A 17,011-nucleotide genomic window follows, 5' to 3' on the forward strand; every position below is an offset into this window, starting at 1 on the left:
GAAATAGAAGGTCTGCAGGTGACTGCTGAGGCCGTATGATTTATTGATTTATTTTTATCTACCTAGTAAGTAACGGAGCAGACACAATACTTGTGACCTGATGAAAAGAAGCTGAGTGTGCACAGCCGGGGCCGAGGTACATCGCGCATTTCCTGCACAAGGGGAAAAGAACAACCTGTTTCACTTATTCAGCGGTGGAAGAATTTCATGCCCGCGATTCTATGTAAATCGGTTAGGTCGTAAATGGCACCACACCCCTAATTTCACGAGCTTTCAAGCGGGGATCATCGCGACAAGCACGGTCCCGAGCTGGGGGATGCCCTGCCGGTCTGGCCGGCTGCGAGCAGCCCTCCCCGCCGTCCTGGGCGAATTTGCTCTTCCAGCCAGCAGCAGAACCGGAGCAGCAATGTTTCCCGTTAACCCAGCTCCGGGGCTGGCTGCGGGGGGGACGGTGCCCGCTCGCATCCCCGGCACTGCCGGGGGAGGGTGTTCCCCGCCCCGCCCCGCTCCGCTTCGCACCCCCGCGGGCGGGGAAGGGCCGCAGCCCCTGGCGGGGCACCGCCTGCGGGAGGGAAGGGGATGCGGGGAGAGGTAGAAGCGCAGCCAGAAGCAGGCGGAGAAAGGACGTTACCTCCCCGCCATCGAAGGCGGGAAAGTTGGGCGAGGAGGAGGAGGAGGAGGAGGAGGAGGAGGAGGAGGGCGGTCAGCGCATCCCACCGCCTTCCCCCAGCCCGCTCCGCCCGGGGCTGCCCCCCACGACTCTCTCCCCTCCCCGGAGCGGTAAGGGGCAACGTCCTCCCCCCCCCATCACCGCCGCCCCCGCTCCGGCCCTACCCCTCCTCCGCCCCCCCTCGCACCACGCACCGCCTCCCCCCACCCCCGTCGGCGGAGGTGAGGCGAGGCGCGGCGCCGACTGCAGCGGCGGTACGGGAGGACCGGGGCGGCGAGGGCTCTCCGCGGCGGCCGGCTGCATCCACCACCCAGCCCGGCGGAGGGAAAGAGCCATGGGGAGCAGCCGCCGCCGAGAAACTCCCCTCCGCATGTCGGCTGCCGGTGGCCTGGTCTGAGGAGGAGGAAGAGGAGGGAGGGAGGGAGGAAAGGGGCCGTAGCAGCGGCGGACTGTGCAAGTTGCGCTCTGCCCTTCTTCTTCTTCTTCTTCTTCTTCTTCTTCTTCTTCCCGGGCCCGTCTCCTACCCGCGGAGCAGCATGCGGACTGGCCTCCGCGCTCCCTCAGATGTGCTCTGGCTGCCGCCGCTGCTGCCGCCTTCCGTGCATCCCGCTGCCGGCAGCGCTAACCCGGGCGCTGGATGAGACGGGAGGGGGGAAGATCGCTGCCGCGGTTCCGCCCGCTCCTTCATGCCGGCTTCTGCTCCGGACGGGGGTAGTACCACCACCGCCGCCGCTGCCGAGGAGGAGCCGGAGCCGGCCTGCCTTCCCCCCCGCCGCCCGCGGGGCCGGGGCGCTCCCCCCGCCGGCCCACCCGGGGGACCCGCATGGCGTGCTACCTGGTCATCAGCTCCCGGCACCTCAGCAACGGCCACTACCGCGGCATCAAAGGCGTCTTCAGGGGACCGCTCTGCAAGAAGGGCGCTCGCTCGCCGGTAACTGCCACCTCCTCGCTCCCTCCCTCACTTGCCCCCCGCACGGTAGGAGCGGTGCGGGCGGATGGGTGCGCGCGGGGCCGTGGGTGCCCACGCGGCGGGCGCGGCGCGGCGGGGAGATGGGGGGGGTGGGGGGGGGGAGGGGCGGGAGATGGTGGCGTTGGTCCGCCGGGCTCACGGTGCGTGGGCGCCGGCTCGGTCCCCGCGCTGTGGGGTGGCCGGCGTGGGCGCTGCCTCACCGGGCGGCTCGCAAAAGTTTCTCCGCCTGCGTGGGGCCGGAGGGACGGGGCTGGGGGAGGCGGTGCTGGCGGTGGTCGGGGGGCAGCGGTGTTGCCCGTTAGTTGCGGTTCTCCGTGGGCCGCGTCTGGGGGCTCGCGCCGACGGAAAGGCCAATTTCTGCCGCTTCGCAGGAAAGTTGGTGGCCGCTAGAGGGGAAGGCGCGGTGGAGGCTCCAGGTGTGGCGGGGTTGTCCCTTCTCCAAGGTTTTGACGCTGCGGAGGAGGGGGAGCGATGGACCTTCTGTTTTCGGCTTAAAAAAAAAAAAAAAAAAAAAAAAGAGGAAACTCGCGCGTTTGGTTGCGGCGTGTTGTGAATGAACTACCTGTCGAGACAGACTTCTCGGCAGAACACGCGTGAAGTTTGGGGAGGTCCTGCGGAGACCGGAGACCCGTCGAGCTACCGTAGACGGTCTCTGCGAGTCGCTAAAGGCGTTTCGTAGGGGCGAGTGGGTCTGCCGGGCCGCGGGCGGGCGGCCGCCGTGTCCCTGCCGCCGCCCCGGGGCGGAGGGCAGCGCCGTGCCCGGGGCAGCCGCCGTGCGGAGGGCGCCCAGGCGGTGCCGGAGCGGTGCAGCCTCTCCTCCGCCTGTCGATGGTGGTGGTAGTATCGTAAACGCTTCTGTAGCCGTGACTGAACTTTCCCCGTCGAGGTGCTGTATCTCAATACGTGAAACAGTGAGGGGTACGGACCTGCCATCCCCAGTACTCGACTTGTGGAGGTGCCGGGAATGCCTTAATCCCACTGGTGGGACTCCCTCCGGCTTCGGCAGTGCCAGGTCGTGCCTCGTAACACACCTGTCCCCCAAACACCTTTTGGAAACTGCTTGTGATGACAAAGTCTCTTTCAGTTTCTTGACTTTCGATGAGGAAAGTAATAAATATTTCATTTTTCTTCCAAAATCCCCTCTGTGCTGTATGCCAGCACTCCGATACAGCACCTACAGGTTCTTCCCTTGTACTGCTCTATCTTTTGTGTGCGGTATAACACAACTGCGCCGCAGGTATCATCAATCAGAGGTTGGCTGAGCTGTGTTTGTGTTCTCTGACCCGTGGAGCTGATCCACCCTTGTGTGTGGAACCTCCTGAAATGCAGGAGACATTAACTGAGTTCCTGTACAAAATTATAGAAGTAGAAAGGAAAAGGCCTCAAAGATGTAAAGTGGGAAGAAGCTTGATCATAAATACTTTGTATTCGGTAGAACTTTAACAGCTGCTGTTCAAGTCTAGGAGTATCAGAAGATACTAGCCTCCAACTAGTGTTATATTCCAAATCCTTCACTCTCCAACTTCTTTTTCTTTCTAGCTACCTGGTATGTGCACCACTCCTTTCAGTCTAAATACTTAATGAAATAAATGTAATTGTCTGACGCCATTAACAAATGATCATTTTAAACATCATTCTGGTACTAGCTGGGAGTAACTTTTGTTTAAATGTAAATTTCAGAGAAAAAGACCAACAAATAATTGTTTTGATTTTTTCTTATTGCTTAAAGATTCTATTAAAATTAAGTATTCTATTAAAAAAAGAAACCAGAAGATTTTGCTTTAAATTGAAGCATCTTAGTCTGAAACTGACTATCTAGGGTTTAGTGGAAAAAGAAAAAAAAAAAATCACAAAGTTGAAAATAACCTCAGGTCTCTCTCACTGCATAGAAACAATCTTTCATGTGAGCTTTCCAGAGTTAGAAACAAGTAGCAAGAGCAGTTTGTATTGCTTTTCACTAAGATAGAACCTCTTGTTTTTGAGATTTACATGACCTGGAGTTGGGATGTTTTACATGTTCTGGGAACATTTCTATAGAAAGGACTGAAGTGCAGCAATCCTTAGCTTTCATTCTGAATTCTTGAGGGAAAACTTTAATTCTCTGAACACATTTCTTTTTCTTTTTTTTCCTTTTGCTTTTTTTTTAGTGGCCGCTCTTTGAAGCTAGTCAGGCTTTTGAGGTAATAGGATAAGCCCTGTGTAGAGGGAGTGGTGGACAGCTCATGGGAATAAAGGTACATGATAAATTCGTGTTTTGTTAATGCTAAGTAATTGTAGATCTAAAGCTTTTTTACTTTTATGTGTTTGATATTTAGTATTTAGTCCTGCTTTTATATATGCTGTTTTCACATGGGAGTTCTGTTTTAGGAGAAAAATAAGGGGTGCTTAGTTGGCAAAGTAGACAATAGTGTGCTATTAAATACCGAACACAGTGATTCTCCAGAGTAATCTGCTTGCGCCTATAAACTTACAACTTTCCAGACCATATCCTTCTTGATCATCAGTGTGTGTGAAGTTAGGAACAGTGAACAGCAAACAACACCTGGATACATTTTTGCATTATGGATGCAGCCGTCATGCATATTGAGATTTAGTACTGACTGAGGTAGTAAACTGTTTTAATTATGAAAAAATCCCCACACAATATAAACAAACCCTCCAACTATTCATATTTTCAGTAAGCTATGAGTTAAACTTGGGACCACTTCTTGTACTTAAGAAGGAAGTCTTAAGCAAGTGGCATTTATTTGTATTCCCTGTGCTTGTGCTTTATTTAATACCTCCTGATTATAACTTTGAAAGCTAGAGGTGATGTCTTGCAGTCATTTTTAAAATGCTGAGCTTGGAAGTAGCCTTGAAGATTCGATTTTATAGTTTGTACCATTAAACAATCTTGTATTTGTACACTATGAGCTGTCTTATGCATGAGTCTACATAGTCTTTAATGGATAACATGTACCTTTCCATATTTAAAGTGTTCTGTATTAACAGACCATGAAATGTCAGTAGACTTAAGGCTATGCTTTAAGAAATGAGAACAGTGGTGAATATTTTAAATACCTTTATCAAATTTCATGGCTATATGAACAAGGATTTTTCAGTCTGGATGTTTCTGTAGTATTTATTTAGCACGCTTTTCTATTATTGTGTCGGAAACAATTCTGATGCTTCTTCCCAGTACGAAGAGAGACCTTTAGCTGTAGTAGTACTAAGAAGAACAAGATATGGAGGACTACAAAGATAACGTACTTCATTTGTGCATGCGAATGTGCAGTGACACAGTCCTAAAACCTTTGTAAAATTCTACTTTTCCTTCACACGCTTTCACGCATTGGGAAAGGAACTAGTTAGGAATGGTCTGACGCTGGGATCTGAAGTAAGTGGTACTGAGTTCAGAAAGAGTGGAGTTAGAAGGAGTCACCAGTGAATCATGTGTCAATGGTGTCATAACAGACTTGCAAAGGGAAGGGAATTCTGAGTTTGAGTGTGGTACCAATGATGCTGAGGATAAAGGACCACAAGCTGAAGAAGGAAGCTGCTCATTTTAGAGACCTGGTTCTATCATTTAAGCTTTTTAATTTTATCTGGAAAGGTATGTTCATTAACATATCATGAGCAAGTTTTCTGTCTCTGAACATTTCTATTTAATGAAATGCATTATGATACAGAGACACTGCATATACTTCAGACTGATGATATCATCTGCAGGATTTTTGAGTCCGGAGTAGATTACATTGATCAGTGTCCTGGTTTTAGTTTTTGCATTCATGGTAGATATGCTGTAATATTCACCTGCACCAAACCTGCTCAGAGGTTTACTGCCACACCTCACAGGCCTAGCAAAGCTGGCACCGAAAAGGACTCGGCTGTGAAACTTTCAAAGAAAATCTTCCAGGATACAGCAGAAAATGGTACTGGGAATTCAGCAGATGGCCCCCTTGCTTCTGAATCATTTCTGAGCCAAGGATGTTATTAGGGTGCACTGTTCTGCTTGTGGCTTTTTAAGGTGAGATATAAACAAAGTCTCGTTTACTACTTGTTATTTAAAGATCCCTTTGTATTTTGAAGGAAATAGAGGACTCAGAAGACCCAATGCTTTCGCCAATTTCTGACTTGGCTAATTATTTTTCTTCTGTTGTTCCCTGCAGCTTCAGCTGAATACGGTATTTTTCACATACTTCTCTAAGCTGTTTTCTAATAAGGCTGTCAAGCAGCTGCTCTGTTGCACTCAGCGCTTGCCTAATTTCTTTGGGGTGTGAGGGGTGGGAAGTGCTTCTCTGTTACACAGAGCTGCCTTTTAAAAAGCACAGCTCTCACCCCGTGTCCAGAGGCTCCAGTAGTTCTAAATAAGTGCATCGCAGGCACTTGGAAATAATAACTGTTTAGTTGATACCGAGCCACAAGCATGCCGTTCCAGCACTAAAGCACGTGTAACCAGGACTGGGGTAGCACCTTGTTACTCTTTGTAGCAGATAATAACACTGGGCACTTGAAAAGTTCTTAAAAAATATAAGCGTGTTTGAGGAACAAGGGACCATAAATAGAGAACAGGAGGGCCGTGGCACGAGAAACTCTCCATCTCCCTGAGTCTCATGGGGAAACGCCAGCCCAACCGAGTCTGCTGCGAATAATGCCGGTTTTGTGTTTGCCACCAGTGAGGAGAGATGTGTGCCAGGCACAGTTGTCAGAAAGCAATTTAAAGGCTAGACGTGGTGCACGTGTAGCGTGTGAAACATGGTCTAGGTGGCAGCAGGTGAAAAAGAGGAGCCACCATATCTGGGTGATTAGCTGGAGGACCAAATAACTCATGAGTTTCTGATCATGAGCAAGCGATCCCTCAGCCCTGTGGCTGTACCCTCAGCAGCACTGAAAGCAGAAAGGAAGGGTATGCTCTTGGCATTACCAAAGAAAATGCATGGGAAGTAAAATTTGAATTAAGAAATATAGTATAAATGGTTCAATAACGAACCAGCAGCTCCAATAAATTGTCTGGTTTGGATAGTTTCTATGAAAGGAAAGGGTGGAAAAAACCCAACTGTACTAACAAAATAATGTAGAAAGAAAAAGAGGGAGAAGTAGGAAAGAAAACGGAAAGTGGTACTTTGTCTCTTCCGTGCCAAAAGTCTCTGGCAGCTTCTTCCAGCAGAAGTGGCCACCTGCCAGGGGGAATCCTGTGCGCTGCTGACAGCCTGGAGCGGCTCACCAAGGTACTGCCTTCCCCAAGTAAGGGGTGGCACTCCTGCTTAGCTCTTTCTAGTCTCGTTGCTTCTGGGCACTTAATGTCTCCAAGTGGGCTGAGCGTGTTTCCTACCAACCGTAACGCCTCCACCGTGCTGGAGAACATGAGCATTCCTGCGGCCCACACTCAACCTGAGGGTGACTTTACTTCCCAATTTCTGTGATTCCTTTTCCTGCGCTTTCTGTCATTTCTGCGACACGCGAGAGACAGAAAGCACTTTTAGAAAATACCAATGTGTTTTTAGGCACATGTAGCGTTGTTGCTCGTGCCTTGTATTAAGCCTGGTTTTGTGCAATGTATCGCTTTTGACCATATTTTGTTGGTAATTCAGTCAGTGGGTAGCACTTTGTATATAGCATTGCAATTAAATTTAATCATCTTCAACCAATTTCTGCTGGGGCCATTTCCTTCACCCACAATTAGCAGTAATGTTAAACAGGTGCTTTATGTTTGACAGTGCCTTTCCAGCATTCTAATATTTTTATTGGTCCCTCAATTGAGTTCTTAAAACCAGATCGATTTCTCTCTTATTTTGCATGTGGCAGTGCTTGTTTGTCCATTACTGTCAGAGTTATTGCTGTTACATCCATTTACATTCTCACTTTCAGTTCATAGGCATTTTACTCACCCAGAGCGTAGCAGGTTTGGGTTTTTGGTTTATTGTACACTGTGTATAAGTTTGAAAATGGCTGTAGAGACCTAGCGTTTGTGAAACATGCTCTCTCAAAAAGTGGGCTGAGCTGTTAACAAGGCTCTGAGCACAAAAGGCTGTTCCCCTGCCTGTTCCCCTGCCTGTTCCCCTGCCTGTTCCCCTGCCTGTTCCCCTGCCTGTTCCCCTGCCTGTTCCCCTGCCTGTTCCCCTGCCTGTTCCCCTGCCTGTTCCCCTGCCTGTTCCTGTTCCCGCCCTGCGTTCTGGACTCCTGCCCACACCTGCCGTCCATGGTAAGCGCTTGCCTGCCTGCGCTGGGGAGGATGCTCCAGCTCCTTCCTCCAGCTAAATGAACGTTTTGACCACTTAAAGAGTAAATAAAGTGAATAACTTTGTTTATGCAAATACTTCCCTTTGAGATTAGGTCCCTTGCATAAAACCTGTGGTCAAGAGAGTCTCATAATCAGAAGCTACTTATTCCCTGCAAAAAAGGATTTGCAAGAGCTCCCTGCAAAATGTTGTTAAATGGAGAAGGAAAAAAAAGCTTTTAAAGATTGGCCAGAATGAAGTTGGCTTTTTCCTATGTGGGTTTCCCTGATGGACTGTATAGCCTTTGGCTAGAAGGCTTGGGGCTTTTTTTGGTTTGTTTTTTTTTTTTTTGGCATTTAACACCAAGAATGTTCGTTAAGTTTTTTTATTACATCCCAACAGATTACTTTAGAAGGCTTAAGTCGTCATTACCTGCAAATGTCATTTTTCTCACTTGTGTTAGAAAATCCGTGGGCTGTATTAAGAAGAGTGTGGAAAAATATTCCCTTGGGGAAAATGTTGACTTTTCTGTGGGAAAAAATATAAATTCAAAATGTTTTTATCTGCCTGCTGAAATACTGTTATTTTAAAATACCGCTGTAGTACACTGTGAGAGATTTAGTTTTGCTGCTTTATGTGTCTATCCACCTGCATAAGCCTGGCTTCTTATATGGACATATCTTCCGTGATGCCCTCAAGGTCTTCACTCTGGAAGAGAGTGCATCACGTTTGTTACAACACACAGCAAAGCTGTGATCCTTCTTTTAGAGCTCAAGATCTAGGATCTTACTGTGGAAGTGTTTTTATGCCTACAACAGTAAAAAAAAAAAATCCTCATGGATCAAGGATAATTTTTTTAAAAGGTCAAATTAAGTTTATTACAGGGTCAAGTCAATGTCAAAGAGAAATACAGATGCATACATGGGCCTGCGGGAACCAGAATTCCCAACTTAACATGCAGTACCATTAAAGTCCAGTTTGTGCCTCCAAGGAATTAAGTGTGTCTTCACTGGAGAAAAACAGTAATTTTGAATACGTACGTGCATGCAGAAGTCCATGCATACAAACATTTCTGAACAGCAATAAGAATATCCTTTAAAGGAGCTTTTTAGCATTCACATCAACAGTCGCAAACACTGTTTTTTCAGTATTCAACCAGCCCTGCTGTTAGCCTTTGAACCTTCCAAACTCTGAATGAGCAGTATTCAAATAATTTGATTTATGACGATAATCTGCACAGGTGATACCAGAGGCAGCGACCGTAATATTACAGCTAGATATCCAGAGTTCACTCCTGCATTTCTGTATTTTATGTGGGCACATATCAACTGCTTGTCTTGTACAATCAGCTACTGCGCATGAGTAACAAGATTTGTCATGGAGTATGTACACATGCCTGAAAATGCTGTTCACTGCTTAGAATGTATTGTTCTGTACCCAGTCATAAGACACTTTAATGACAGCTTTTTGCTTTTTTTTTTTCATACTAGACTAAATTTATGTGCATACTGGATAAGATGTAAACATCATCATCAAAATTTTGTCCCAGTTTCATAGTTATGCATAATGATAATTGGCAAGCTGGTTCAAGTAAAGAAACAGAACTATTGCTGAGAGATTGCATGCAGCTCCGAAACAATTCGTACATTAATCAACTCTAGTTGATATCAATTTTTCAATTGATGTTTTCCCTGGAACACATTCTAAAACAGATTTAGTGCATTTGTGTCAACAGAAATATTCCATCTATATTCTGCTCAGACTGAACCGGAGAAATGTATTTGAAGTTGTTGAGAAAATTCTCAGTTGTAATCGGCTGTAAATCTGCAGCCTACATTTCCAACTTAGATTGTAACATGTTACGAAAGCTTGTGAAACTACGCTGGAAAGTGTAAGGAAAGAACTTCCTAAAATACACCCTTTGATAACATAATATTCAGGAGATGGGATTTTTGGGTCAATATTACAAATGGAATCTGTGCTAATAGTATGATTAGAGGGTCTGATAGAAATGCAAACTCTTATAGTTATTAAGCTGTTGTATGTGTTTTTTACCTTTGAAGAGAAGTTTTCACATTCAGATTTTTATAATTCTAATTTTAGTAAGTTTTTGTGTGTTTCAGAAGTGATAGGTACAAATTATTTGTCTATACTGATCTTCATTTTTCTGGGCTAATCATTACATCTTCAGTGGAAATACGACTTTCTGTGAGGTGTGAAAAGCTCTGAACACTGATTTTTATTTTTTTTTTTGGGGGGGGGGGGTGTAGTCTAAGTAGGAGCAAATGTTAACACCCTATGTTAAACACTAGAAAACCGAGTTTGAATCTTGATATTTTGAGCCTGTTCTTGAACCCTTGTCTGTGATTACAAAAAGCTTCTGGTGATGCATTACAGATTGACAGGGAAAGAGTCTGCAGTGATCTTTGCATTGGTTACTTGGTGAATATTGTGGTCCAAATGCGGGCTAAGGAGGGTGATTGGTGGACTGGATAGTGATAAGGATTCCTCTGTGTGGGAAAGGTACTGCTTACTTCCAGATGCTGCTCTGACTACTCGACTGTGCTGGAAGACATTACAGTGTAGGAACAGAACATCCAGGATGGCCACGACCCGCATGGCCAAAGGTCTGTGGCAAACAGCAGCTGAGAGATGTACCCATCATCTCATCACAGGGAGTGGCTGCCTGGTCTGATGAGCACCAGATCAGAAATTGTCACGTAGCTATTGAGAACTTGTTTAGAAAATAAAATTAAAAAGTGCAGCCATGTAGGTCCCCATAGAGCAGAAGACAATGTGACGTGTATGCAAGTTGTTTGTGCACACCAAATAATAAATACACATCCCGTAAATGTCACTGAATACATATGCAGCTTCTCCTAGCTGTCTGAATGCTTAACTGCAGGCCTTATAAAGCCATGCTACTGCTCTTCTGTGATAGAAGTCAAAGGTTATTATGTTGTAGGCATCTACATGAATGGACACTAGCATTTTTCTTCTTCAGCGTTTCAGTATACACTTACTTCACTTTAAAGAAAAGAGAGAAAAACCTATGTGAAAAAAACAGTTTAGCAAGCCAAATGAAGAAAGATTAGGTTGGTACGAAGATCTCAAATTTTCCTTGGAATGATAAATATATTCTTTGCTATTCAGTGTGGCAAAGAGGCAATGGGAGGCTGAGCAACGTTGAAGACAGTGATTTGCTCACAAAATAGCACAAAACAGCACTTTGAAAAAAGTTCTGATTCTGTGAGTAAGTGATAAATTTTTGTGGTTACTAATAATCAATAGAAAAATCACAGATGTGTGATGCAGACATTGTATGCGTATCCTATAAAACAAAAATGACATTGAAATAGGCATAAAATATGTAGACTTGCTGGGTTTATATTTTGTTTATCTCTTCTACTGAAGACCTGTTTATCACCGGTGCTTTGTATACCATGTGGAACAAGAGTTTTTTATTGGCTATATACTGTACAATATATATGGTTTATTGCTTAGCATTATAATAAGTGTATTTTAGAAGTTAAACTTCAAAATATACAGATGCAACATTGTGGTTATTTATCTCAGAAGTTAACCCTCCCCTCAACATAAACAAAAACGGTCTCTAAATTTATTCCCTAGAGGACATGTCGACATGTCTTATTTGAAAATGATAACACTTGGTGGAGAAAGGTACGTCTTTCATTTTGGCTAGGTTAATAAATCTGCTCAGCACAGGTTTAGAGCTTAGAGCTCTCCTTATTATTGGGGAGCACGTTTTCATTCTGTGAAGTTTAAAAAAAAAAAGAGTATTGACAGCATTGGGCTCTTTATTATATAAAGCAGATGTGATGGCTGAAATAGAGGGTTATATCCATATGCCATGTTATGACTTCTAATGGGAAAAGGAAAATAAAGCAAATAAATTTGGTTATTGGTTTGCCCTTTTTTTTTCCTGTTTCTGTTTTGACAGCTGTCTACTAGGCTGGCTATCTATTCATAATATTATTTTTTCACCTTGAAGAATCACTGACGTTGTAGGTGATTGAATAGGATATCTCTGGGCTGTGGGATCAGCCTTTAAATGTTTATGTTGATTTGCATACATGACAGCTTTCATCACTAGAGATCATTATAAACAGCAAATTGGAAGAAGTTAAAAAATGTGTTTCCCTGAAAGGGGTTTAAGCGAGTTTACAGAATGACTTAACAGCACCTGTGTAATCTTCCCAGTCAATAAAACCAAAGGCAGAGAAATGTGCATAAAATCCACAGCAAAAATGTTTTGTTTCCACTGCCTGTTCTTGAACACTCACTCTTTTAACCTATAGAAAATGAGGTTTATTAGGTATGTACACTTAGAAATATTCCAGTAGAAAACCAGTTTTCAAGGCTTTTATTTTTCAATCTGGAGTTCATCTGTAAACTTACGTAATAAGGACCTCGAATGCCTTTTCCCTCTACCCAAATACAGTTGCTTATCCCAAGCTTTTGCCAAAATATGTCTAATTGCAGGAATGTCTTCCTGACACTCCGACTAGCGCTGGCTGAAGAATAAAATTATGATTAAAAAAGCACTTGACATAGGTATTTTTAGAAACTGTTTTAACTACTGTGATTTATCATTGTACCAAGCAATACTACAACCTTGGATGCTTCCACAAAAATCCCAAACCCACCAACACCCCAAACCATGCCAAACCATGCCCTCACACAGCAAAATAATCAGAGTTAGCAGGTGAGATCACCGTGAATGTGAAGAGTCATTGGGACCCTTTCTTCCTACGTCTGCTCAGGTAGAGTTCAGATCTTGACCTTCCACTTGCCTGGGAGCCATTATAGAAATCCTAATTGGCTTCTTGATTGCCTCTTAGGAAGAATAACTGATTAAGTAATTGGAGACTCTTACACTGAAGAGTTTTAAATACATAAAGCATTCTAAGCTGTCTCCTTACAACAGAAGGTATGGCTGCTCATGTTATATATTATAAAAGAAAGTCTATTCTTTTCTATCACTGTTATGTACTTACTTAGCTATGTTTATACTTCTAAACTCTCGCTAATAAGGATGACGGCTGTAGGCATTAGGCATTAGACAGCTTTAAAAAGATTGATGCTTTTGATTACAGCGTACCATAGGATAAATTGTAGAGTTCAAATCTCTTACAGAGTTAAAAAGGATACGTGGTATCTGAAGAAACATAGAGGTGTCAATGTGCTACTCAACGGTACTAATATATTTTGATAAGATCTGCATATTAAGAATGAGCCCTCAAGTACACTGATTTAGTACCACAATTGTACGCTGTACTTCACAGTGAGTAGAACAAACAATAAAAACATGAATCCTTGTCTCTGCTCTGAAGGACAGTGAACAAAGAATGTGGGCATTACAGCTGCGAGGTGTGGAGATGACTTGGTTTTCAGAAGGGCCTGGAAAGAGGAAAGGAAGGGGGATAGTCATTGTGAATGGGGAAGTTAATTGCAAAGCAAATGAGTTTGCTACAGAAAGCGCTGAGGCTCAGAGCCTCAAAGGCTGTGTATATATTAGTAAAAAACACCAGGGAATGCGCCGGGCGCTGGAGCTTAATCAGCTAAACTATGGAATTGTGAGCATTGCTTCTAGCACGCCTGTGGTGTGTCCCAAACATTTCCTGGGGAGGGTTTGGGAACTAGCGCAGGGCAGGGAGAGTTACCAGCATGTGGTTTCCATTCCAAGAGAGTTTAACAGCTCTGACAAGTGCTGCTCAGTAAAGGCAGCTAAAAGCCTCCCTTCTTTTTTTATCAGGGTCTGATGCTGTTCCCCAAACTGTAGTTGGGCATCGAGAGAATAGCGGGCGCCCTTGTGCTGGGAAGCACTGTAAAAACAAAACGGCATGGACAGTTGTGTGCTAGTGCTTGTGCTCGTGTCCTGTTCTGTCTAATTACTAGAATGAGCGTAGCCTGGGCTCCAGCTCCATTAAGGGTATGCAGAAGATAGGACCGTATCTTGGAGGGTGTTGGGACATGTGAAGATTGAAGGGTAGTAGATGGACCTCCTGACAGCGATCAGCTGGGTGGATCAGATGGAGCTGCTGGATTTCCTCACAAATACCGTTACAAATCTGTCTTGTGCTCATGACAGGAGGAGTCCCAATAAATGTGATATGCATATGCAGACTGAATAAGGGAAAGCTCAGCTTCACCACTCAGGCAATGAACTTCAAAGATAAAGAGCAGGTGAGAGCATATTCGTGAATCATAATAAGCTTCTTGTAGGGCTTTCTGTAGTTCCTTCAAGCATCCTGCAAATTCACAGGGAGGAGAAGTGCCCAGTGATATTCTGTTCAGGGCAAGATTTGAGCTCGTGTAAATCAATGTATTTAATTGATTGCATTTCGCAAGGCTGATTTATGCCAGCGTGGATCTGGTACTTGGATTTTATTTAGATTTTATTTAGGAAGTAATCTGGCTAAAGTTAGTGAATATTAGTTACTAGGACCTCCATGGTTGAGGCATCGCTGTGATTAAGTTGCAGAATTTCAATTAGAAGGGAAATGCAACTATGCTCCAAAAATGAAACCTTGTGTATTTTTGCTGGACTCGAGACAGTGACTGTCTTTTCTGAACTACTGAAACACAAACAATGCTGGTTAATTACAAACCATGCTGCTATAGCATATATATTCGCACAGTAAGCAAAACACCTTTCTTGCTATGGAGCCGCTCTTTGGTTCGTGCACTTCCCTGAGAGCACATGGTTTGACTCAGAACTTGCTTCCACATTCCTTATCCTCATAGCACATAGATAGATGTTCATTAAGAAGGATGATTCTGGGGTTATTCGCTGTGGGATGGTGTTATACTATATAATTTAGATGCTCATCATAGTAACGTGAGTGCCACTTGGTTTCAGGATCCAGATTCTTGGTTGGAATAAATCAGATATAAGTAAAAGACACATATAAAGAACTTTTTATCTTTCCAGCAGAGAAAAAGCTTGACAGAAGTCAGTCACAACTTTTGCTGGATTAGAAATGCAGAGCAGTGTGCTTTTGAAATGTGAATTAGTGATCACACTTAATATCCCAATATTAATCACTCTCCTAGTACTATCTTAATATCTGAATATTAAGCTAATATCCCGTTCTCTGCTGTTACAATTTTTGTGCATAAATGAGTGTGTGACTAGGCCAGTTAACACCACCTGTTGACGTAGTGAAGTGATTTGCTTCCTATGGAGGACAAGTGTCATTTGCAGGTTTCTTTTGGAGTCTAATGCACAATATTTTATTAACAATATAAGATGGATTTTAGGGGGTTGTATGCTTAGCTGCCCTGTTAGGCATTTCTGTTTGTTTCTTCTCCTCTTAGCTTACAGCGCTGCCGTGCTGGTAATTTCCTCTAGGCTGATACCTTCCAGAAACTTGCCAACAGTCATTATCTGTAAGGCTGCTTGAGGAGGAATCCTGCTCTTTAATGACTTCAATGGGAGTCTGCTCTCTTCCCAAGATGGGAAGTCAACGGGAGTCTGCTCTCTTCCCAAGAGCAGAGAGTTGCTCTGCTGTTTCGGTTCTGCAGTGAGCGCACACCAGGGATGCTGTGGCGATCTGGGTGACCACAGGTCACTGAGCGATGGGAAAATTTTGAGCCTGGTACTTTGCTGGGAAAGAGGGATTCAGCTTTGGCTAGTCTTATTCCTTCATGTTGTTGATGTCACCATGAGGCAAGTGAGAGACGGAGGCATCTTGTTTTATTGTCTGGAGCTAGTAAATATTTCCATGGTGATACTAAGCGATGATCTGATGAGTCTGGTAAATTACTACTAGAAAATTAAGTCAGGAAAGATTACATCTATCGAAATGCCAGAGGTCTTGTGAGTCTGCTTCAGTTTCTCTAACTGGGGTGGATATATATGATAACTCTCTGCTGGCCACCCTCTTGGTATGTCCACTGGCAGTGCTCCACTAGGCGCACTGTGGTACCTACTAGTCACTACTCACTTGCTTTCTATCCGAAAGTTCATGAGGAAACTTGCAAGAGAACATGGGAGATGGAGCTGTGCAGGTCTGGAGTGTTCAGATGGAGCTTGGGGTCATCACTGGTTCAGCAGGCTGGGGGTGATGTGGAGAACTGCCTCGGGAAGGTGAAAGGGAGAGAAAAATGGGGAAAACTAAATATGGGGAAATACTGTTTTTTTCCATTGTTTTTGTTTTCATACTGATAGCATGGTAGTGAAAAGTATTCATCACTTGGGCAAAGGTCTGCAACGTAACAGTAGATCTAAAATAATTGACACAATGGAGTAAAAGCTTTGGAAAACAGAATTTTGCCAATTGCATGTGAAGATTTTTTTGCGCTTTCTGTAGCCGGTTAATGAACTAGACTGCAACCGGAGCTGGAAACGGACTCAGCTCTCTGACTGGGATATTTAACCTACTGGTGCTGGTTTACTCCCACTCCCAAAACAACGGAGGCACAGACACATGTTATGTAGGATTTTGGTTAATTTGTGTGTGGTTAGCCTGTAAGTATGTATGGGTTACAGGCAGCGTAATGGAAGAAGGGTTGGTTTTGGTACGCAGGTAAGTGACAGGTCTTAGTGCTGGAACTGCCTCCCTTGCATGACTGTAATTCCAGTGTTTTTATTAGTGTGTGTAAACTGTAAAGTGTTGCTCTGTTAGTGCTCTAAGTGTATTTATCGCGAACTAAAATTCTTAGAAAATGCAGCTTTTGTGAGGGAAAAATGAAGAGTTCCCCTCTTCAGGTATGGTCTTGAGAATGATTTTGCGGAAAGGAGGGAACGAATCAACAGCTCTTTCAGTTGCAGGAACACAACTCTTCCTGGTAGTTGTGTCCCTAGGAAGCGTAGTTTTTAGGCAGGCACGTGCAATAATTTATGTCTGAGCCATTTATTAGCCTTGGCAAAGCGTCACAGGTGCTCCGAGCGCTTACGGCGGGCTGGGGAGCAGGCGGCAGCAGGTCGCTGCTTCATCCCCGCACCGAGGGCTGGCACTTGTACACAGCCAGAGGTCGGAAAGGTACATTATTTTCCCCCGTAACTAGTACAGGAATCTGTACTAGTACAGGAATCTGTGCTCCTCATAGTAGTTTCGAGGAGGTTTACTGAGCTCGGCTTCCATGATTTCCAGCAAAATCTCTCATAAAAGTGTTTATAGAAAATCCTGTCCCCCGTGCAATTACTCT

The 17,011-nt window shown here is 44.6% G+C and overlaps 1 protein-coding gene across 1 annotated transcript in view; it reads left to right on the forward strand.

The window, feature by feature from the left end:
- Positions 1-1,234: 1,234 nt before the first annotated feature.
- ZNF804B (zinc finger protein 804B) overlaps positions 1,235-17,011 on the forward strand; it is a gene marked incomplete at its 3' end in the record, with an annotated part of 252,650 nt that continues 236,873 nt past the window's right edge. The window contains exon 1 of the mRNA XM_082499621.1: positions 1,235-1,601. Within this exon, the coding sequence (XP_082355747.1) occupies positions 1,494-1,601 (108 nt within the window). The 5' untranslated portion in view covers positions 1,235-1,493. The remainder of the gene's footprint in view (positions 1,602-17,011) is intronic.

This window comes from Vanellus vanellus, assembly GCF_965231255.1.
Source record: "Vanellus vanellus genome assembly, chromosome: 2".
NCBI lineage: Eukaryota > Metazoa > Chordata > Aves > Charadriiformes > Charadriidae > Vanellus > Vanellus vanellus.